Source organism: Gymnoscopelus microlampas, assembly GCF_963454915.1.
Source record: "Gymnoscopelus microlampas genome assembly, chromosome: 17".
Lineage (NCBI taxonomy): Eukaryota > Metazoa > Chordata > Actinopteri > Myctophiformes > Myctophidae > Gymnoscopelus > Gymnoscopelus microlampas.
In genome coordinates this window covers 41,529,235-41,554,626 of record NC_139954.1, presented here as the reverse complement: position 1 = coordinate 41,554,626, position 25,392 = coordinate 41,529,235, and the positions used below count along the sequence as shown (strand labels likewise).

Genomic DNA, 25,392 nt, shown 5'->3' with positions numbered 1-25,392 from the left:
GCCGCTAAAAATAAAATAAAAAACAGAGATTTGCACTGACGTCAGCCGTTCCCTAACAACGGCAATTTGCGCTGACGTCTGGCATGTCTTTTTCTGGAATCCCAGGCCTTACGTCGGCCATGTACATTTTTGGGCATAATCCGCCGGCGCCGCACGCACACAAGTTGAACTTTATATAGCAGACACTGCATGCTGGGCTTTTGTTTTGCTCTTGTCTGCTGTGGAGGACTGTCCTCAAAACAGCTGTGAATCTATTAGAGTCAGCAGTCCCTTCCTCTGAACCCTGTTATTAGCTGTCAGTCACTGCGCTTGGCTGGCCTACACAGAAACCCATTAAGCCCTGAGGGCCCATTCTATGCCTTCTATGCCTTCTAAATAATAAGTGGTTCTCAAACTTTTTTCATGTCAAGGACCCTCAAATTCGTATGTATTTGGCCGTGCGGACCCCCATCTGAAAAGGTTTTGTGCCAGGGACCCCCAGAAGACATGATTTTATGTGAAGAAAAACATTGTTCAAAAATGTTTAAAAATAGCAGATGTACAAGCTTGCTGGGCGGCACGAAATGATACGCTGTGAGCTTGTAGATTATGTTATATTGCGCCATTGGCGGTCAAGCGTTGGATTTGAGATGACGTAACATTACGTCCATAGCAGTTAATGTGTTAAGCGTTCTTTCTAGAGACATTGAAATATATGAAGGGTTCTTTAAAGAACCGGAAATGGTTCTTCTATGGCATTGGTTCTCAAAGTGGGGTCCTTGAGGGGGTTCCAGGGGGTCCCCAGTCAAACGAATGATAGGAACCAAATGAACCCTTATGGGTCTATAACTCTGAGAGAGTACAAATGGAACCAAATGGACCCTTACGGGTCCATTTGGAGTTAGATTAACATTGATCTTACAGAGTTAGATTAACATTGATCTTACAGTGTATATTGGGGTCCCATAGATAAAAATGCCATCAAATGGGGGGGTCCATGGCCCACTAATGCATATCAAATTGGGTTCCTTGAAATTAAAATGGTTCGGAATCACTGCTATAGTCTTAAAAATGTTCTCTTTTGGGAGTCCCTGCCATATCTTTTCAAATGGGGGTCCGTGGGATAATATGTATACATTTGGGGGTCCTTGACATGAAAAAGTTTGAGAAGCACTGTTCTATGGCATCGTTCTGAAGAACCAGTTTCGGTTCCAGTTAGCACCATTATTTATTTTTTGTGTACGTGGCAACCCGTTGTGCAATTTGAGTTCAGACTCTCTCTACCGCATGGCGTTCTCTAACTCTCTGAAGTAGTTTCATACAAAGCGCAGAGGCCACTGACAAAAAGATGATTGATTACACACTTAGAAGTGTATAATGCACATATTAAAATGATCCTCTGCATGATTAAGTGCGATATCGATTTTTTAATAAATCATAGCCTAGAAGGTAGTCAATAACGCACAGGGCATATAATATAAATGTATTTGGGACTATAGCCTTTTTTGTTTTTTGTAGATATTGAGCATTGTTCGTATAAACAAGTGAATCTGGCACGGAGGCCGTGAGGGCTGAGTGGTATAAATTATAACAGAGGTACATTGGGGACATTTGTAGCATCGTGCCCTGGGGGGAAATTCATTAGTGAGGGCTGTTTAAAAGCTGCGTTTTTGATGCTCTTATCCTTCGGGGGGAGCGCCATACCTCTGTGACTATACCTCATTACACAGGCAGTGGTAGAAACACGCACACACGCACACACGCACACACGCACACACACACACACACACACACACACACACACACACACACACACACACACACACACACACACACACACACACACACACACACACACACACTCACACTGTAGTGTCATATTTTCACTTAAGCATACTATTCTGGGATGAACATTCGGCGCGTTGAGAGCTTGTATGAACCGCTATTTTCTGCAATGATATTTGGTGCAGGGGGGGGGGGGGGGACAGGGCCTAGTAGAGTCCCTTGGGGGACTCTGTTGGTCAACAAAGTATAATACAGTAGAGTTAAAGTGGTTAATGAACGTTAAGGGGGGATATTAACGTTCATCAGTAATCAGTGATTACTATTCAAACCAATATAGATTTGGAAATCTCACCAAAAGCTGCGAATCATTTTGTGTTGTGAAAGCAAGGCGTGCTCTGGGGGGGAGGGGGGGGGGGGGTTCTGCTTTCTGCTGTTGAAGCAGTTCCTCCTTCCGCACAGCCACCGTTTTGTCATCATTCAGAATTAATTTTTACTCACACATCTTGTCTCTGTAGGGTGGAAAACTGGTCCAAAACTGTTACTTTTCAGGATTCAAACTCAAAAACAGTGCAAAAGTAGCAGATCTACAAGCTCAAAGCGCGTCGCTTCGCGCCACGTTTCGAGCTTGCAGATCTGCTACTTTCGATACTTTTGTGTGAAAAGTATCGAAGCATGTCGCTGTAGGATGATCAAGTAGGGGCGCAATTTTACGAAAAAACTTGAAAAGTTGGAATATGGAAATGAGAGGTTTCTGCCCGACTCACTACATTCGGCAGATATTTTTTTCTCACTTCGCTTATCAGTCTGACCAGCCTCCTATTTGACTCGGGATCCCAGGCTAACGATATCCTGAATTCCTCACAACTTCCTCACAACATCTGGGCTGTAACGAGCTGATTCAGGGCCCTCTGGAGATGCATTGACCGACTGAAGATAATCTTACCTGAAATGTTGTAATTAAGGATGCATCTTTCTCGCCGCTCATAAATGAAGTGTGATGGAAGTGTGGGTGCGTAGGACGCCTCCGTACCTAAGGACGCCCCAGTGGCAGTGGTATCAGTTAATTAAAAAGCGTTGTGACAAACAGTGGTGCAAAGTAACTACAGTGCTTGAGTAAGTACACGACTTACTCAAGTACTGTCCTTAAGAACAGATTTGAGGTACTCTTACTTTACTTGAGTATTTTGTTTTGATACTTTGTACTTCTTCTCCACTAGACTACTGTAGATCTCAGAAGCAAATGTTGTACAGTTTTTATACTCCACTTTATTTACTAGTTACCTTTTGCATTTGGATTATTACTTTGCATATGTTTTGATGACAATGCTTTTTGTACTTTGACTCAAGCACAATTTTGAATACAGGACTTTTACTTTTAAGTCTTTCTACATTGTGGTATTGCTACAGAGTACTTCTTCCACCATCATTTAATTACAAAGCGTTGTTGTGACAAAGGACACTTGGATCTAAGCTGTCAAACTCAGCTGTAAGGCACCAGAGTTGAAGATGAATGGGTGGGTGGTGACTGGTGAGTGATGGTGAACTCTGCAGATGTTTGCTTGTCGTGTAGGCGTAGGAAATGTACTGTATGAGAAAACACATTTCTGGTTTTTAAAAAGGTATAGAAACTATAGGAAGAAAATGTTTACCTTGTACTTATACAGATGTGCCACTTCAAAACTTCACATGTCCTGCCATCGCCAAGACAGTAAATTTTCAGGGGATTCCCAGGGCAATAAGAGGGACAAAGAAGGGCATTTAAAATGGTGAATTATTTTGATGATCACTGCTTTTATGATGCTAATTAATTTGAGCAACTGGTCAAATCACCTTTCGCCTCATAATGAGTCTGACACCACCTTCAACACACATTCTTTTGTTCTCATGTATATGGGTGTCTGTTGAAGGGAAAAATGGGGGGGTGTAGTGACAACTTCTTTTCAGGGGCAAAACAGTGCATTTTAAGGGCAGAAAAGGGAGGAAAACATGCATTTTCAGGGCACTTTCAGGGAAAGAACAGTAACGTGTGAAGTTTTGAAGTGGCACATCTGTACCTTATAACAATATTTGTTGAGATATTTGACAGTTGTTGAGACATTTGACAGTTACAAATGAAAACAAATATATTCAAAGATTTGCAAAAATCGCAAAAAAAAGCCAAAGAAATCTAAAATGAGATGCGAGGATCTAATGGGTTAAAGTAGAGATACTCCAAAAATGTACTTTGTTACCGTCCACTCATGATGGTGATGTGTTTCACACTCTGCTGCTCATAGCACAGCTCTTTAATTGCTTTGAATAGGATCAGAGTCCAAATCAATTACTTCAGCTACAATATGGCTGGTTTGTTTTTTCACTTCATAACATCCAATCTGGAAACCTAATCAAGAAGAGAGGAACAAAAGCTCAGCACTTCTGTTTTGCTTTCTAATAAACGTGTTAAGTATCATTTCCATATCTACAGTTATGTCAATAACTATTTTCCCTAGAGCGAAACGAAGAAATTATATTATACACGTACTGCGGAAAACCTTATGTATCCATTTTAATCTTTTCCGCCTCATAAATCAATGACCTATTTTATACTTTGTCATATGACAAAGTGTAATGAGTGTAGTGCAAAATAGCAAAAATAGCCAATAAAAAACAATATCATTGTGAGCTTGCAGACCTGATATTTTGGGGGTTTTTTTGTTTGTTTTTTTGGTGAACATTCCCCCCTATATTGTTATAATAATGTAGTTTTACAAGGTTTTCACCCCAACAGCGACAATTTTGTTATAAGGTATAAGTACCAGGTAAACCTTTTCTTCCTATAGTTTCTATACCTTTTAAAAACCAGAAATGTGTTTTCTCATACATTTCCTACGCCTACACGACAAGCAAACATCTGCAGAGTTCACCATCACCACCCACCCATCCATCTTCAACTCTGGTGCCTTACAGCTGAGTTTGACAGCTTAGATCCAAGTGTCCTTTGTCACAACAACGCTTTGTAATTAAATGATGGTGGAAGAAGTACTCTGTAGCAATACCACAATGTAGAAACACTCTGTTAACTCACTGAGTGCCATTAACGTGTTTCACATGTTTTTGAAAAAATAGTAAAAAAAAAAAAAAAAAAAAACTTTTTTTTTTTTTTTTTGAAAAACATGTTCAGAACCCAAGATATCATCATCTGAAGATGTGCAGCTCCATCCACTCCTTGTTTAACTTAGAACTGAAAAAGGCTGTATCTCGCTTCCTAAGCACTTTTTGTTTTCTGTGAAAAAAACTCTGGCACTTTTCAGAATCAATTCTGAAATAATTCTGGCAATCCTGGCACTCAGGCAGTTAAAAGCAAAAGTCCTGTATTCAAAATTGTACTTTTGAGTCAAAGTACAAACAGCATTGTCATCAAAACATACGCAAAGTACCAAAGTAAAAGCACATTGAAAATAGATCTACAAGCTCACAACGTGTTGCATTGCGAAGCGTTGTGAGCTTTTTTTTTGCGAGTTTTGCAAATCTTTGAATATATTTGTTTTAATTTCTAACTGTCAAATGTCTCAACAAATGTCTTAATTTTTCTGAAAAACTATTGTTGCTATATCAGTGGTGCTAAAACTTTTTCTTGTCAAGGACCCCCAAAATGATATGTTTTTGGCTGCCGATCCCCATCAAAATATGTTGTTCCAGGGCCCCCAGAAGCAAAGATTTGAGTTAAAAATGTTGTTTCAAAAATATATATGTATTCAAAGATGCACAAATGTTCAAGATTTTTCAAAAGTAGCAGATCTACAAGCTTGTAACGCGGCTTTTCCCATGTCCCCCACACCTGTTGAAAACATTTTAAATTCTGCTCTATCCTATACTGACAACATTTATTCCTGTACCTGTCCTAAAACACTGAAATGTTGACACCTGTCTCGTCCTGTATCGCGTTGTCCTGTCCTGTCCTTCATGCAGATTTAGAGATTAGCTGAATCAAGCCTGTGAGAAGAAACTTAGCGTTCGCCTACTTCTGCATTGTTTGTTGACGAGGGAGGGTGAGCTGAGAGTGAGCTGAGTGGAATATTGGAAGCTCATTTTGCTTGTAACCCCTTGAAGCCCAGCATTCTGGGGAGGGCAACATACACCAAAAATGAAGAGATTTGGCGTGCACGAAACAACGCGGTCCAAGTACAGTTGCAACTCCGGTCCAATTTCACTAATGTTACATACTGTATAGAACCGTTATTTAAAGCAAATATCCGCGTCTGCTGCGAGATATGGGATGCCATTTTTTGGGGGCTGAATGAGCTAATCCCCGCCTACTCAGATCATGTTGTGCTCTGATTGGCTAGCCTTCAGGAAAAAAAGCTGAAGGCTAGAAATCGCTTTAAAAAGCTACTTCAAGAATGAGGGAGAACAAAAGCCTAGGTCTAGGGAGAAAAAAAGCAAGCCTTTTGTTTTCGAGCTACTGGACGCTAATATGAAAATGTAATCCTGATTTGCATACATTAATTTATTAGCTTTTCTTGGTGTGTAGGTGGGCTTAAGAAGGGTTTAAGTTGTTAATGTTTTTGCATCCTCATCTTGGTGTCAGCTATAGAGTCATGTTAAAGCTTGCATCATGCAACTTTCCTGTTCTACCCCGCATTTGAACCTGGTTCTCCGGCCCAAGTGTTTTACCACTGAGCCAATAGAGCCCATGCCTGCTTGCTCCACCCATATCATTTAATTAGATCACAAAAAAAAAGTTACACAATACAGCTTTGAACTAGAAAGTTATTAGATTACAAAAACAGGATTACATTTTTAGGCTACAGTCACGCCTAACTTTGTGTCTGCCTATGTGGGCGTCTTTTTGCAATGGTTTTCAATGGGAACGGAGCGTTTTCACGCGGAGAGCCGTGCAATGGTAACAAAAAGCTCTGTTCCCATTGAAAACCATTGCAAAAAGACGGCCACACACAGTAGGCAAAATCCATGCACTTTGCTGAATGTTCATGCCCAGAATAGGGATGCGAGGGGGCTCATGTTAGTATATATTGGTCAAATCAAGTTAATTTAACACATACAAGGAAATGCAGGCGAAATGCAAAATAGAATATAGCTGCAAGCAGCGATAATATGGGGCCAGGAGAGAGAAAGAGAAATGATAATTCCTTTAACAGGTCAGTTCATGAAAGTCCTTGCGGTCTTGTTTCCAATGAGTGCCTGTGAGCAATTAGGGGTTAAGAGTCTTGCTCAGGGACAAATTTCATTTCATCGACACATTTGCTGACCTGGCCTAGAATCGTACCTGGGGCAACCAGAGTCTCTGGCTCCCTAGGCGGGCTCACTAACCACTCAGCTATGGCCACCCCTCAGAGAGAGAGAGAGAGAGAGAGAGAGAGAGAGAGAGAGAGAGAGAGAGAGAGAGAGAGAGAGAGAGAGAGAGAGAGAGAGAGAGAGAGAGAGAGAGAGAGAGAGAGAGAGAGAGAGAGAGAGAGAGAGAGAGAGAGAGAGAGAGAGAGAGAGAGAGAGAGAGAGAGAGAGAGAGAGAGAGAGAGAGAGAGAGAGAGAGAGAGAGAGAGAAATAAATAGATACGGAATAGATTGAAGAGACATAGAGAGAGACAAATGGAATAGATTGAAGAGACAGAGAGAGAGACATGGAAACGGAATAGATTGAAGAGAAAGACATGGAAATGGAATAGATTGAAGAGAGAGAGAGAGCGCCATGGAAACGGAATAGATTGAGTCATGTTTTTTGCATTTCAACTTAAATGAGTCTGCATCAAGTGAGGCTTGAACCGGCAACCTTACGGTCATGAAGCACTCTTAGGTAGCTGCAACACTACCTATAGTGCTATATCTTTGTCCAGGCTTTTATTGTCTGTGGTGGATCACAAACTCTTGCCTTCTGTCATGACCCAAGCCCCTGTTTCACTAACACTAAGATCACTCGTTCACAAACCATTTACCAATGAAGAAATTGTACATCTCCTCAGAACCAAAATTAGTGAAAGTAGCCGATCTACAAGCTCACAAACCATTAAAAGTTGTCAGATTGTACATTGGCTATTTTCACAATGAAGTATGTTATACATTGAAAAAACATACTCTCATTGCTATCTGAAAAGTTGTGAGATTGTAGATCAGCTGTATGTAAAAAACACTCAATTAAGTATTTCATGTTATCTTTAACAATTGCAGATGTATTCATTGATAGTCATGTTGTGTGAAATGCAACTTAGATGAAGTCTGCACCCAGCCTGATCGCCAGAGAATTAGTATACATTGCACGGATTTGTGCACGTCATTCCGTGCATAGTCGCCTAGAAACCCCCAAATTCCGTGCATATGTACGGGGAGTCCCACGGTGGGCGTAACCAGTCGCAACCCGGAAAAACCAGGAAGTGGAGCAGTCCCCACAACAAAATTTACGATTCTGTGCCTATCGGTACGTAACTCAAACGCCGCTGAGTAGGCTCAAGGGAATGTCGCTATGTTCAGGACGGCAACTCGCGCGCTTTAGCGCGCTCGGTGGTCCTTCACAAAGCGACAATTCCCTTGAGACTGCGCGGCTCCGAAATGGTTTAGTCACAATGGGGGAGATGCGAGGCGGCTATGCACGGAATTTGTGGTTTTCCAGTAGTCTATGCACGGATTTTGAGAAACGCTGAAAAACGTTCAATGAGAACGTTTCCTCTGGCGATCGGGTTGCTGCACCAAGTGAGGCTTGAACTGGTGACCTTCAGGTTGTGGGGCACACATTTAAGCGAGAAGCCACCAACAGACAAGAACCTGTGAAAAAGGAGATCACACAGATCATACAGTTTCACGCAAATAGCTGAAAAATCCTGGGTTTAAGTGTTTTTCAAACTGCTCAAGATTGCGGACAATCTAAGGGCAGTGCTTACTGGTCAACGTGATAGATGTGTTCCTCATTAGTCAAGGCACATGTGTAAGCAGGTCTAATGGCTGTCGGCCAAACGAGGCATGACTTTTGCCTGTTTAAAGTTTCAATTTTCAAAAAATTGCTATAGCGCCCCCGTTTGACCAATTGGAGTAAGATTGGTTTCAGTGATATTTGGAATGGCCCTTTACATTTCTGCAAAGTTTCAAAGAATGGTAAGTCTGCATGTATGTGTTAGGGGCAGATGAATAATTGTCATAAAACTGCAATATTCATTGGCTCATTAAAGCTTCATTTTTTCACGTATGGAAAATATTTTGCAAACGTTTTTTGGCATAGGTCCAAAGTTCATGTGTAAAAAGTTTCGTGCAGATTACTCAAAAATCCCAGGAGGAGATAGGTTTTAACTGTTTTTCATATAATTCAAAATGGTGGGAGATCTAAAGGTCAGAGGTCAAAAGTCAGAGGCCGAAAGTTGTTAGGCATGAGGAGACGCATGTGTGCATCGAAGTTTCATGGCTGTAGGTCAAACAAGGCATGAGTTGTACCTGTTCAAAGTTGGCATTTTCAACTGAGTGCTATAGCGCCACCTTTTGACGAAAGATTGTGAGATTTATTTTTTGATCGTTTTTCATGACCATCTATCATATGGCCGAGTTTCGTAAAAAGCGTATGCACGGTTCAGCCAGAACTGGCAAAAACGGCAGAAGAAGAAGAAGAAGAAGAAGAAGAAATGGAATAATGCCAATAACAATACGGGTCCATGCTGGAAGCCTGGCCCCGTAAATAAAATATATAGACCCTGTTGTGTCCAGAATAGGGCCAGATACTGTACATATATGGTAACAAAGAAATGTGGACGTAAACATAATTTACACTCTGGGGATTCTGTGCCAGCGCTCACAGTCCCTGGAGCATGGGCAGAAAAAGAAATGAGCAAGAAAATCCTTCACAATCTGCATGAAATAGCCTGCAGGAAGACTTGGAAACTTTAGGAGCTTGCTGCTTCTCTTGCCCGAGTTCAAAGGCTTAGTTAGGGAAATAGAAGATGAATGCACTGGGAGTTGTCATTGCTTGGAACAAGTTGTTGACTGGTTGCCAAGCGGCTGAGTCACAGCCTCTGCTGTGCTTCTCGCTCTCTCTCTCTCTCTCTCTCTACCTCTCTCTCTGTCTGTCTGTCTCTCTCTCTAGCTCTCTCTCTCTCTCTCCCTCCATCGCTCTCCCCCCCCCCTCTCTCTGTCTATTTCTCTCCATTTCTCTCAATCTCGGCCTGGTGTTGTCGGCGCATTTGATGTCGCTTTTATTTTAGCAGTTGCTATTATCGCACTCAACTTAAAGTGTTTCAAGATTGGATGTCGGGATGTTCGCTAGAGAGGGAATTACCATAAGTCTCATAAAAAATGTAAGCCTGCTACAGTTGAAGAAGCGCGTGCGCGTGCGTGTGCGCGTGCGTACGTGTGTGTGTGCGTGTGTGCATGTGCGTGCTTGCATTGTATTCAAGAACATTCCTTCTCTTTTTAATCAGGATGATGATAGAATAGTAAATATACTGGGGACCCCTGCAGGGACCGGGTGCCCTCCTGTAGTGTGAGCCTGCTATACTATAGAAGGAAGCAGCAGGAATGTAGCAGCCGTGGGCTTCAGCATCTCAGGGAGACGACAGTCTGTCTGTCGTCTCCCTGAGCCCGATTTTAAAGTCATACTGTGTAACATTCATTTTAGTAGTCTTTTGGCGACACCTCTGGTATAGCCACGTTGTCAATACAGTTGTTTGTCTAAGCGGAAGTACCGCTCCAAAAGGAATTCTGAGTCCTATAGCGCCCCAAAGACAGACCAAAGACCAAAGACAGACCAAAAACAAGTTGTCAGAAACAGTCATTGGTGGAAAATGTCCGGAATTCAAAATGTACTTGAGTAAAAGTACAAAAGTATTGGCATCAAAATGTACTTAAAGTATCAAAAGTAAAAGTACTAAAATGTTTGAAAATAGCAGATCTACAAGCTCACAACGGGTCGCATCGCGACGTGTTGTGAGCTTATAGATCGGCTATTTTCAAATAACCTAGGTATAAAATAGGGTTAAAGTGGTTAATGTTTGTTTTATAATATAAAAATGTATACCAGCAAAGTAACTAGTAACTCAAGTTTTCAAATCTTTTTTGTGGAGTAAAAGTACAATATTTGCTTCTGAGATGTAGTGGAGTAGAAGTAAAATTACTTAAAATTGGAAATACTTCAGTAAAGTAAAAATACCTCATAATTATACATAAATAAATATGTTTCCGGTACATTTCCGGTGCCTGCGTCATTTTGGCACGAGTCTCAAGGGGCAGACACTCGTGAATAAAAACAATGCTAGAGAAGTTGTCAAAAAAACACATTTATGTGGAATTGTTATTGTGGAAAATATGCCAGTGAAGGATTTTGTTTAATTGAAAAAGTCTGACTTTAATAACCTTTTCACATGGGAAGCGACTGACGTGCCTAGTACTTCAATTTGCATCTCAGTGAGAGGCGAGAGTTCAGGTTGGGGCAGCACCAGCAATCTGACACACACGCTCCAGCCCTTGAAATTGTCACGTCCGTGCTCGCCTCACGCACACAGACCCGGCCGCGTCAGGAGTTGAAAGTTTGTTTTCTATGCCAGGGGTCTTCAACGTTTTCAGCCCAAGGACCCCCTAGCTGAGAGAGAGATGAAGCAGGGAGCCCCTCTATATTGTATAAAATTGTGTTTCAGCTAAACTTTTGCTGCTCTTTTTTCCCTCTACACCTATAACTCTTTACCAAAAATAGCCGATCTACAAGCTCACAACGCCTCGCAGCGCGAGGCGTTGTGAGCTTGTAGATCTGCTATTTTTTGGCTAAAGTTCTCCTCAGAAAAGGGATGCTAGGGTTCAAGCGGTTAATGTAAAAAAAAAAAATCCTATCACACAAAGATTTGGGGGACCCCCTGTAGTAACTCTGAGGACCCCCTAGGGATCTTGGACCCCCTGTTGAAGACCCCTGTTCTATGCCATCGGTTCTCAAAGTGGGGTCCGGGGACCCCCTGGGATCCTTGGGGGGTCCCCAGCTAAAGTAGCATCACAATCTTTTGAACCACTTTATCGATTTACTGTATATGTTGGCTATTCAAAAATAGCAGATCTACAAGCTCACAGCGCATTGTTTGTGCCATGCTGTGAGCTTGTACATCTGCTATTTTTGAGAAAAAAAAACATAAAGGCTATTTGAAGAAAATCGAACATTTTAGTAATTCTAAATTTTTTAACACAAATGTTCTCTTTTAGGGGTCCCTGGCACAAAACCTTTCAGATAGGGGTCTGCGACCAAATATATATCAATTTGGGGGTCCTTGACACAAAAAGGTTTTAGAACTATGTACCGTCTATTCAAATGAGGAGCGGAGTGGGACCCGCACGGATGCAAGCTGGTATGCGGGCGCTGTGTCGCTCCACACGCAAAAAGCCCTTATAAACTTCGTCATCCAACCTGTTGCGTGCCAAAAATAGCTAATCTACAAGTTCACGACGCGGATCTGCTATTTTTGTCGATCTGCTATTTTCAACTGTCGGACGACAGAAGCATAAATCGGGGCAAGAGAGCAGCTGATGGTGACAGATGGAGAGCTGATTATTCAGTGTTTAGGAGATATACAAGAGAGAGAGAGAGAGAGAGAGATAGAGAGCGAGAGAGAGCGTGCGTGCTTGTGTTGGCGGGCTCCACTGTCAGAAGAATCACTCTCAATCGCACCTCCATAAATCACGGACACACACGCACGCACGCACACACGCACGCACATACACACACACACACACGTATTGGTATAGCTGGAAATTGCCCCTGCTGTACCAAAGCGTTGCTGATACAAGTGTGGGTGAGCATGAAATAATGCCATCAGTGACCACAGTGGAAGGTGAAGTGAGAGGGTGCTCAGGTGGAACAGAGGAGGCAGTGGTGGAAAAAGGTACTCAAATTGTTTACTTAAGTAAAAGTATCAATACTGCAATGTAGAAGTACAAGTACAAGTAAAAGTCTGGAATTCAAAATGTACTTGAGTAAAAAAATTGGTATAAAAATGTGCTTAAAGTACCAAATACTCATTATGCAGTACGTCCCATTTCACAAGTTTGTCTTGTATGTTTATTTTTTTTTTAAAATAGCAGATCTACAAGCTCACAACACATTGCAAAGCGACGCGTTGGCATTTCCGAAAATAGAAATGCATGTATTTATAGTAATTCAGGCTGACCAGAAGCAGGGATAAAAACACATCCCCACCAGTTGTATCATAAAAATGAATGACCAGAGAGACGTGGACCCCCCCAGGAAAACCCAACCCTGCGGTCACCTCCCTCAGGAATAAAAATCATTTCAGTGTTTCCCCACACCTGAGCTCGATGCTGTTTAAAAGTTGTTATGCACTCCGTATAGCGCCTATTTTTGGTCTCATGAATCAACACAATTTGCAGGAACAAATCACTTATTGTTACATCCTGGGCCTTCGTGCGCTGTCATCACTTTCCCCTTTCCCATTTTGTTTATTGCGTCGTACCGGCCCTGAATACGAAGTGGGCAAGTAGCACTTATGATAATGCGCGAAGCACCAATGGAGCCACCACTGGAAGTCTCCATTAGTATTGCACACCTGGGACGCATAAAGTCAATGATATGCTCCGATGAACTATGAAACAATTCAGCAGTTTGAAATATTGCCCTCTTAACCCATTCAGTCCGGGAACGCATCGGTGTCATTTAAAAAAAAAAAAATCTTTGGCTTTTCAAAAATAGCAGATATACAAGCTCATAGCGCGGCACCGAGTGCCACACTATGAGCTTGTAGATCTGCTATTTTTGAAAAATCGTGAAAGGTTTTGTCAAATCTTTGAATGTATAGTTTTTTAAAGCGAACATTTATAACTGAAATCTTTGCTTTTGGGGGGTCCCTGGAACATTTTGGGTGGTCCTTGACATGAAACAGTTTGAGAACCCCTGATATTATAGCAACATAAGTGTTTTCAAAAGAACTGCTGAAGACATAGAATCCCCCAGAAGCAATAAGATTTGAGTTACAAATGTTTTTCAAAAATAGCAGATATACAAGCTCATAGCGCGGCACTTGGTGCCGCGCTATGAGCTTGTATATCTGCTATTTTTGAAAAGCCAGAGATGCAGAATAACCACGACGGAGATTCCCGTTCCCGGTCTTTAATGGGTTAAGCAGAAAAGCAACAGCTTGAAAGCGGGCGCCGGAGCCACGGTGGTCACTGGCCTGGGGAGCACAGAGTTAACAGCAAGCTCCCACTGATGCACCTTTCAAAGGAGAGCACAAAGCTGTTTTCACTCAGTTGTCATTTGAAAGCAATTTGCCGGCGCCAGGATCTCATTATTATATCAATTTAATTCCAATTATGAAAAAGACGAAACAAATTATTAGTTCAGTGGCACAGAAAAAGCCCAGTGACTCCGGATGAGAAGCGAATGTGACCGCACGTAGGTAATCAAATTAATCGTCGAACATGATCTCATCTCTCTGATTGCGATCTGCATCCGTCACGTTGTTTTGGGGGTTATAGCACTGAAGGAAAAGGGAAGCTAAATTAACTGGGCTGATATATTAATTAAATGTCTTCAGCCACTCTTTTCAAGATGTTTGAATAACGCAGTGATTTTCTGAATCTCCACAAATGGCAGGCACAAGGTCACCAATTGTGGGCATGAAATTTCTTAATGTTGATTACGCCTCGGTGTTTTTTTTCCCCCTGCATTTCCTTATTGAAATGCAACTTTAGAAAGGCGAAGCATACAGTGAAATATTTTTCCCCCACGTTATTTAACAAGGCTAACATCGTCTCATAACGGTGTGGCCTCGCTGTCCAATCTATCAATGGTAAGTTACATATACAGTTCTTTAACCCATTGAGACCGGGAACGCATCTGTGTCACTTTAGATGTCATTGGCTATTCAAAAATATCAGATATACAAGCTCATAGCGCGGCACCGAGTGCCGCGCTACGAGCTTGTAGATCTGCTATTTTTGAAAAATCGTGAAAATTATTTTTTTATATTTTTTTCCGAAAAACTGTTAGGATTTAGATTTTTTTTTGAAGCGGCCTCAGGTCTTAATGGGTTAACAAAGACACACACATTGCAATGCAGTGTTTGAGTTGGCGTATTGTGTACTATTGTGTCCGTTATGTGCTTCTGTGGAGGTATAAGCCAGGCTGTTCTTGACCTGTTTGAATCAAGTGAGCAAACACTGAGCTGTCGGTTGCATTCATTTTTTCCGAGTTGTTCCGCTTTAGCCTATTCCAGGGGTCTTCAACAGGGGGTCCGGGACCCCTAGGGGGTCCTCAGAGTTACTACAGGGGGTCCGCCAAATCTTTGTGTGATATGATTTAGTTTTTTTACATTAACCACTTGAACCCTAGCATCCCTTTTCTGAGGAGAACTTTGGCCAAAAATAGCAGATCTACAAGCTCACAACGCCTCGCAGCGCGAGGCGTTGTGAGCTTGTAGATCGGCTATTTTTGGCAAAGAGTTATAGGTTTTGAGGGAAAAAAGAGCAGCAAAAGTTTATCTCAAACAAAATGTTATACAATATAGAGGGGGTCTCTGCTTCATCTCTCTCTCAGCTAGGAGGTCCTTGGCCTGAAAACGTTGAAGACCCCTGGCCTATTCAATCCGGGAACGCATCTGTGTCATTTTAAGATTTATTTGGCTCTTCAAAAATAGCAGATCTACAAGCTCATAGCACTCGGTGCAGCGCTATGAGCTTGTAGATCTGATTTTGTAGATCTGATTGGGACTTTCACTTTTTTTTAATCGTGAAAATGTGTGCAAATCTTTGAATATATATCTTTCAAAGCGTTTGTAAAATATTTAGTTCCAGGGACCTCCAGAAGCAAAGATGTGAGTTGTGAGTTGTGAGTTTTGTTGTTACAAAAAATATATGTATTCAAAGATTTGCAGAAATGTTCGCGGCACTCTGTGCCGCGCTATGAGCTTGTGTATCTGCTATTTTTGAATAGCCAAAGTATGAATTAATGTTATTATAAGTTGTAGCTCAAATCTAAAATGACACAGATGCATTCCCGGTCTTAATAGATTAACCACTTGAACCCCATCACCTCCCTATTCTGGGTGGGCATGTCATAATGGGCGGGACATCCTGCGACAATGGCATAACAAAGGTCACAAACCTTGTTATCCTTGCATGGTTCTTCTGTGACTGGTCTACTTGTGTAGGACCTGGTAGTGCATGTGTGTGTGCAGAGGGACACGATGTGACGTGGGACTCTGTGACGACCACACATTATTGCAGTATGTCCAGCTATAAAAGGTTATGAATTATTTTTAGATTTTTCTATATCAGTGCTTGCTTCCTAGCACACTAATTTCCAAATACTGTAGAGAGGCAATTAAAAGTGTGTGTGTGTGTGTGTGTGTGTGTGTGTGTGTGTGTGTGTGCGTGTGCGTGTGCGTCTGTGTGTGTAGAGCAGTGGTTCTCAAACTTTTTCATGTCAAGGACCCCCAAATTGACACTTATTAGCCCGCGGACCCCCATTTGAAAAGATAAGCCAGGGACCCCCATAAGAGAAGATTTTTTACGGCTCTAGCAGTGATTCTCAACCATTTTAATGTCAAGGACCCCCAGTTTGAGATGCATTACGCTGCAGACCCCATTTAATGGCATTTCCATCTCTGGGACCCCAATTTATATAGTAAAATCAATGCTAATTTAACTCTGAGAGTGTACAAATGGAACCAAATGGACCCGTTAGGGTCCATTTGGTTCCATTTGTACGCTTTCAGAGTTACAGACCCATAAGGGTCCATTTGGTTCCTATCCATCATTTAGCTGGGGACCCCCTGGAACCCCCTCAAGTACCCCTGGGGGTCCCCAGACCCCACTTTGAGAACCAGTGGTGTAGAGAGAGAGACAGACAGACAGACAGACAGACAGACAGACAGAGAAGGGGCACCAGTGGTTCAGACGGCCGTCTTGGAATGGATTGGATTCCCGGCTCTACCTGCATGGCTACGTGTTGACGTGAAGTGTCCTTGAGCAAGACGCTGAACCCCCTACCTGCTCTCGATGACCAGGCTGGTGCAACATGGACAAAGAGAATACTTTGAGTAACTAGATATTGCATTTTCTTTTATACTGTTCAATGGAATACGTATGTCTATGATGTTGTTGGAATGTTTGATTTACTGCCCAGCCTTTACTTCCCCGAGGAGACGGGGGGTTTAGTGAAGTTGCAAAGCATGCATTTCTAAGCAGTTTTCTTTCTAAGCAGAGTTTTGTAACCCAATTCAGTCAAGGTTAGCCAACAAAAGCATCTGACAGCCAGAGATATAACAGGAGATAAACACAAGTGAGTTGCTAGGAGAGAGAATGCATAGGCTTTGACCTCCAGCTGAGTGAAATCACCACGTTAACTGCTCAAAAAATGATACTTTTTGGTTATAACCAGTGTTGATTTCGTCTGTTGACTTCCTTTTTTTCACTGACGAAAACTAAATAAAAACTAAGCTATGATGACTAAAACTATGATTAAATATACTGACAATTTCGGCAACAAATTAAAACTAGACTAAAATGTTTGGGAGGGACTAGAGGAGAAGAGATCCAGTAGAAAGTCATCATCATGGGTGGTGCGGGTGTCACAGACCGAAAATAGCAGATCTACAAGCTCACAACGTGTCGTAGCACAACGCGTTGTGAACTTGTAAATTGGCTATTTTCGGCATGCAGCCAAGTGAAAATCATTTCGATGCCATCACGGCCCGCCCCCCCAAAAATGTGGTTGACTAAATCAACTGTCGACTAAAACCTTATGATATTTAGTCGACTAAAACTAGACTAAAACAGCACGACTGACCACCCTCCCTCTGAGGCCAATGTTGGCACCCGTGCCTAAGGTTGCCTCTACCCCTGCTTCAGGCCATATGGACCCCCGTAACTCTGTGGGTGTGCAAATGGAACCAAATGGACCCGTAATCCATTTGGTTCCATCTTGTACACCCTCAGAGGTACAGACCGGCAAGGATCCATTTGGTTCCTTTAATTATCAATCATTTTGCTGAGGACGTCCCCTAGCTGGAACCCCCTCAAGGACCCCGAGGGGTCCCCAAGTTCACACGTTGAGAACCACTGCTTTGCGGAGCAGGCCAGTAGTGGCAGTTATAGGCAATGCAAAGCATGGTATTATTTGTATAGCACATTTAAACAACAAGGCAATTCAATGTTTTTTTACACAGAACATCAAGCAAAGGAAACACAATTATACAATGACATTAGGATGCATAAAACAAAAGTAAAAAATAACAGATATAGTTACAGAGCAGAAGAGACAGAAAAAGACAGACAGGTCTTTAGTTGTGTTTTATAAGAAATACGAGTGGCAGTAGACCTGCACTTTCCTGGGAGTCTGTTCCAGATATGTGGTGCATAAAAACAAAATATTGCTTCCCCACGTTTATTTTTGGTTGTAGGGACAGAAAGCAGACCTTTCCCAGATGACCTGAGAGATCTAGATCGTTCACGTTATTGCACAAGATCAGAAATGTATTTTGGACCTAAACCATTTCAAGCTTTATAGTATTTTGAAATCTATTCTTTGACACACAGGGATATACTGTACTCTTAGAACAGAAATCAAAACGTTAACATACTGTGACAGGCTCAATGGTAGATGACAGATGGCAGCAAGTTCGTTATTTCCAAGAACCTAACAGACTACTTGACATGCCTTTATGCCTATACCACAGAATTGCTTCAAACTATTTTTTAAGCACTTTTTAAAAGACTAAAGTCTGACACTCTCTCACATCTTCCATACACTTTAGAAGACTTTGAAGAGCGTTTGAAATCTGACACCCTTTCACATCTAAAGACAAAATGTGTTTAATAATCACAGACTATAAGATTTTGCATACAGTGGAAGACATCAAAGTTACAGTACATCTGGTGCTGGTCTCCATGAGAAGCCTTTCTCTGTGCAAAGCCCAGCTCATGAGCAAAACATTATATTCACCAAATAAAAGACACAGACGGGCACAAACAAATGATTGCTGTGCGGAACTCCTAGAATAGATGGATGTGTGGTTCACTATGAAGCACAGATGGACATGGGCACGCTCAGGGACACACGGACATGGGCGGTCATATTGGGTGAGTTTGGAAATATGCACTGAGAGTGCTGGTGTGCACTGTGGTCAAAGTTCAGTGCACTGCGCCCTATAGGTGCACTGAGTGAGCGCACTGACCGACTGTCCAGTGTGTTGACTCCAGCAATGGTGGAAGAAGTAATAGCTGAAACAACAACTTTGTTTGACACGCTTACTTGAGAATAAATATCTGCGTGGAAGCAGGCAGACTTCCTGGATTCCCTGGAAAAGCCAAACCAGATCCAGAGACGGCAGCCATGGAATTTACCAAATCCTTTTTGTGATATGGCGACATTTCGGCATTTTGGGGATTATTGTAGATCGGTTATTTTCACAATATCATACAGATGATAAAAAGACCACCTTGACACTACCAAATCAAATGCATCGTGTATAGTACGTCATAGACAATTAGTTCAAATGTGTGTGTTGAGGTAGCTGGTTTATCCAGTGTACTGTGTAGTCACACCCAACTCTGAATGCAAGTTTGATTCAGACCAGGTGTGACTGCTTAAATCAGCCATGACCCTCCCTTTACATTTATCAGTATTAGCCCTATTGGCTCAAAACACGGGTCTTCAAAAGTTTTATATAATCTCTCTTCTCTGTGTCAGATGTCCTTCCCACAATCCTTGTCTCTGGTAGAGTCCTTGTGTATTATCCATTTGATCAATGTTTCTTCCTTCTTCTTTCTTCTTCTTTTTTTGGGGTATTTTTTTTAAAGAATTTTGAAAGATTCATCCTTATTTTCAAATGTGTTTCTGAATGACGTTCATGGATTAGATGCCAGAGGCAGTGCCGGGTCATTACAAAGACGAAGGTGTCTGTCTACCTGGACTGTGGGGATCTTTTCAAGGTTTGCAGTTGAAGAATTCTTCAACATTTGAATTGAGTGGAACTGTGAAGTGCTACATCATAATACTGACTTGTTCTCTCTTCTCTTAAAACTGAACGCAATTGACAGCTCCTACTTGATTCAAACAGGCCTATGTGAGACATGTTTATTATAACTAATGCTTAAATAGTAATGCTTATTATAAGATGGCACAATGTCTACTCGCTCTGTGTCTCACTGAGTCATTGGTTGGACAGTTCAGAAACCTGCCTACCAATGACGTCATTGTTGGGGGATCCCAAGCTACATAAACTACAGCCTTTCTCTTCCTAAAAAGTTGGCATGCTGAAATAGATTGACCCATTAAGACCGGGAACGCATCTGTGTCCTTTTAGATTTTAGCTATAACCATTATTTTATACTTTGGCTATTCAAAGATAGCAGATCTACAAGCTCATAGCCGCGCTATGATCTGCTATTTCTTTAGAAAAATTGTGAACATTTGTAAATCTTTTATATTTTTTTAAATGATTTTTAACTCAAATCTTTGCTTCTGGGGATTCTACAAATGTCTTCTAAATCTTAACAGTTTAAAAAAAGAAAAAACATATGTTGCTATAATATCAGTGGTTCTCAAACTGCTTTCATGTCAAGGACCACCCAAAATGATATGTATTTGTCCGCTGACCCCCATCTCAAAATATTTAGTTCCAGGGACTAAATATATATATACCTTGACATTTTATTTTTACCATTCATTTTGTTATATTGATATCAATAACATCTTTTTGCATTTTTTTCCAAATATTTGGGGGCCCACTTGAAATATCCTTACGGCCCACAGGTTGGGTTGGAATCACCGGCCCAAAGTAATAATTCAACCTTTTTGGTAAGAATCCTCCATTAAAAGTGATGCTTGCTGCTCTAGTCAATCCTCTTCATTAGCTGAGACAAAATGCATTAAATTAAACACTTTGTAGTTAGAGCACAGAGACGTGAGAGCAGGTGGAAAAAGGCTTTGGGAGCACGCACGCACGCAGGCAGGCAGGCACACGCATATTTAGCTACTTTAATTATTTTATACTTTGGCTATAGATCTACAAGCTCACAGCGCATCATTTTGTGCCGCACTATGAGCTAGTAGATCTGTTATTTTTGAAAAATCTGGAAAATGTGTACAAATCCTCGAATACATAGATTTTTTTTTACTCAAATCTTTGCTCCTTGGGGTCCCTGGAACAAAATATTTTGAAATGGGGGTCAGTGGCCAAATACATATCATTTTGGGGGTCCTTGACATGAAATTTGGTTTGAGAACCACTGACATAGCAACATAAGTTTTCAGAAAACTGTCTTTGTATCGGCCTCCGGTCTTAATGGGTTAATAAAAAATAATCTGATCTGCATGAAGTCACATTATGACTAATCCGGTCCAGGACCTGAGATGTGTTTGACAATCTGAGTTAGAGGAACTGAACCCTGAACTGAACACTGAATCCTTCTGAACATCACAAGTACCTTCTTTCGTAGGTTGAAAACAGAAAGCACAATGATGCCCTTTGAATTTTTCTCACATTCTTTCCCTAAAGGCTCAAACGATTTCATTAATAAGTTATGTTGTGAGAAAGAGGATTTCTACTACTGAGAATTGGAGAACAGAAAGCAAACAGCAGAATACCAAGAATGTGTCATTGTTTCTTCAGTAATAAATACTGTCTGGAAATGCTTCTCAGGGAATCTGCTCTGTCTGAACACAATCTTGGTTTACTCAAAGTTCAATTTTATTGTCACATCACAAGTTTACTCTATAAAAGAGTGAGGTACCGTACATTATTTTGTGGTGCGGACTGTGGACTCGAGACTTGGACTTGAGACCCGACTTGACTTGAATGTACTGTATATACAGGCAAAGGATACTTGTACCACCAATTACAGTTAAATTGCATATTAACAATGTTTTTGTAAGGTTGTAGCGTAATTGTTCATCTCAACTGGTTTGGACAATGTTGCAGTGTGAAGTCCAACAAATCCAACCACGCTAATAGTATAGTATCTTAAATGTATGATTCTATACAGTATTACGTTGATTTTCAAAAGAAGCCTTGTCCGACCGGCGCATAAATTCACGCCGAAGGCCGCTTGCGCTCTGTGTTTTCCACAGAACAGTGTCATCCATCCTTCTGGTATGAACCGTGGAAGAATCCCTCCATGTTTAAGATAAAAATCTGCAGGGTGTGCAGATCTTATCGGAATGACAGTGGGCAGGCATTTTTCAATACCTCATCTAGAGTTTAATTACATCCATGCAAACCCCACGGGGGTTAATCAACAACGAAAACTTGTATTTCTCTTGTGGATCTATGCGTTGAGGCCATATAAACATCTCGCGGGCCTGGGTTGCCGCCTCATTGGATTTGCATGTGACGGGTTTGGCGGTGTGTGGTTAAATAATTGGCTTAAACTAATATCGCACTGGAGAGCCTGGAGATGGAAATTGACAAAGCTTAATTTCTCAGCTCAGCAAAGGAATGAGAGATCTTAATTCTAGGCCTGATTGAACTGCAAATGTAATTGTGCTGCAGGGTGAATGCACGCGCGGAACGCAGAAAGAATATCCATCAGCTTTTTCTCGAATTTAAGTTGAATCTGGTGCTTTATCAACAAGAAAATGTGTATTGCCGACTACTGGGTTGATTGCTTCGTAGCCCTTTCCTTCCTCCTCATGAATAAGGCAAACGTGAAGGTTAAGTGAACAGCCTTTAATTGGGCTTGATTGCAATCTGTGTGGGAGCCGGAAACAAACTTGAATGTCTTTCTAAAGCTTTACTGCTATTGTTTAATGTTTAATGCACTGTTTCTCAACCGGCTTGATATGTGTCACACCTTGTGAGTTTGTAGATCTGCACATTTTTTTACTCCTGCTTTAAAGATCATTAATATTAATCAAAACAGATGAATAAAATAGAGTGTTATGTTATGTCATCTTAGGTGGGTTGGTGTGGTCCTTGAGGATTGCTCAAAATTATGCTGGTGGCCCATAGCACCAAAAAGGTTGAGAAACCCTGATTTAATGAAAATAAATATTTTATTTATTTATGTTCCAGGTCAGTGGGGACAGTGCATAGGGGAGGAGTGTGGCTCCGGGGGCCTTCAGACCAGGACGGTGTGGTGCGTCCACACCGAGGGCTGGACCACCCACCACTCGCACTGCCAGCACACCGACAAGCCCGAGAGCCAGCGCCACTGCTTCCGGGTCTGCGAGTGGCACCAGAACCTGTTCGAGTGGGACGTGTCCGACTGGGGCGCCTGCGTCCTCGTCCCGTTCTTCTCCAACGAGCTCAAGCTGCGGACCGCCGGCGACTGCGTCACGGCGCAGCACGGCATCCAGAGGCGCCGGGTGCGGTGCGCCCGCACCTCCAACGGAACGTCGGTCGCCACGAGGATATGCGAGTTCTTCTCGCAGAGGCCGGCCGTGGAGCAGGCGTGCCTCATCCCCTGCCCTCAGGACTGCGTGGTGTCGGACTTCACCTCGTGGTCGGGCTGCAGCAGGACGTGCGCCGCCGGCCTGCAGCACCGGACCCGCCACGTCCTGGCCACGCCCATGTACGGAGGCTCCAGCTGCCCCAACCTGACCCAGATCAGGACTTGCTCCGCCCACGTGGACTGTCCCGCGGGGGAGGGCGAGTACCGCTACAGCCTTAAGGTGGGGCCCTGGAGCGAGTGTCGGCTGCCGCATCACAAGGGCGTCCTGCCGAGTGGGAGGACGACGCTCAATTTCAGCAACGGCACCGAGGAGAACAACACCGTCGAGCGGCACGCCGCCCAGCAGCACGCGTCCCACCATCATCACCATAATCACCACCATCACCACCACCATCACACGCACGCCAGTCCCATGTCGTGGGAGCTGGAGGTGGGCTACCAGACCCGGCAGGTCCGCTGCACAAGGAACGATGGGAAAAACGCCATGTTGAGGTAGGCATGAACAAACGCCATGTTGAGGTAGAATGAACGCCATGTTGAGGTAGGCATGAACAAACGCCATGTTGAGGTAGAATGAACGCCATGTTGAGGTAGGCATGAATGGATGCCGTGTTGAGGTAGGCATGAATGAATGCCATGTTGAGGTAGGCATGAATGAATGCCATGTTGAGGTAGGCATGAATGAATGCCGTGTTGAGGTAGGCATGAATGGATGCCGTGTTGAGGTAGGCATGAATGGATGCCATGTTGAGGTAGCATGAATGAACTTCATGTTGAGGTAGCATGAATGAATGCCATGTTGAGGTAGGCATGAATGGATGCCGTGTTGAGGTAGGCATGAATGGATGCCATGTTGAGGTAGGCATGAATGAATGCCATGTTGAGGTAGGCATGAATGGATGCCATGTTGAGATTTGGTGTAGAAGGGGAAAAAAGAGCAGACCTAGTACATAGCCCTGTTCAACTAGTATGTATTAGTTTACAGGGTTTACTGTGAGTTTACTGTGTCCCACTTCTGGGCCTAGGCGAATATTTGGCGAAAATAGCAGATCGACAAGCTCACAAAGCCTTGCAACATGTTGTGATCTTGTTGATCTGCAAGATCGGATCTGTCAACAAAGTATAATGGGGTCTTTAAGCGATTCAAATCTTAGGTCTTAAAATCAGGAGTAAATCCCAGATTTAAACCAACGTGCAGAAGAAGCAGCCGCTTTGTATGAAAAGAATAATTGGCGTGCAGGCTGTTTTGGGGAACAGGCCCGTGAATCAGATATGATTAAAGAGCTTAGTCGTGTTAATCTCCTCCGAACGGACGCGCCGTGAACAGGTGAACAGTGAATGTGTTGGAGGTTTGTTTATCATATCGTGTCTCCATGCTCCCTTCGGTCCCCTAATGCGACTTGTGGATAAACGAGGGTCACTCACCAACACTTTGCATGGTGGTTTTTTACTGTGGAGGTGGGCTGGGGGAAAACGAAGCGGTAATTATTTTATGCCTGTTAACTTTTCAATTATGGTAAAGTGATGTGTGAGCCTGTGTTTGCCGTGGCCTATTTGCATGGTAATGCCGCTACTATTGTGGTAAATGTCAAACCTCGTAAGGCCCGCTGTTCCGGCTAACGCTGGTATTTAGGTTTGATAGCAATGGATTTGTCTCAGTATTAAAACACACAAGCACACACACACACGCACAGGCACACACACACACACACACACACTCGTCAGTGTCAGGTGGAAACCTTGTATGTAAAAAACCTTTACTTTTCAGGAAATGGAAGAAAAAAAGAAGACTAGTTATTTAGTCACAAGCTCTAGTACTTTTTCATTGGTTACATTTGTAAAAATCCACAGACAGTCAACCTGGCATCTCTATTTTGGGCACGTCCTTATAGATGGAAATTGATAATTACCATTTTCGATGGCAAAAATAGCAGATCTACACGATCAGTGGTTCTCAAACGTTTTCATTCCAAGGACCCTTACACGAATATGGATTTTGCCCGCGGACCCACATCTGTAAATATTTTGTGACAGTCAGGGACCCCCCGGAAGAGAAGATTTGTGTTATCGATAGATGTGGAGATACAAGGTTTTGCCCGACAGACAGGCAGCAACGACTTGCACTCATACACTATTACACAAGTACGTGTTACACACACACACACACACACACACACACACACACACACACACACACACACACACACACACACACACACACACACACACACACACACACACACACATGCCTCTTCTCTGAGCATGAACTAC

At 42.5% G+C, this 25,392-nt stretch overlaps 1 protein-coding gene across 1 annotated transcript in view; it reads left to right on the top strand.

Annotated features, from left to right (window-relative positions):
- Nucleotides 1-25,392, top strand: part of thsd7ba (thrombospondin, type I, domain containing 7Ba) — a 281,240-nt gene that overhangs the window by 59,867 nt on the left and 195,981 nt on the right. The window contains exon 3 of the mRNA XM_084085439.1: nt 22,743-23,613. Within this exon, the coding sequence (XP_083941565.1) occupies nt 22,743-23,613 (871 nt within the window). The remainder of the gene's footprint in view (nt 1-22,742; nt 23,614-25,392) is intronic.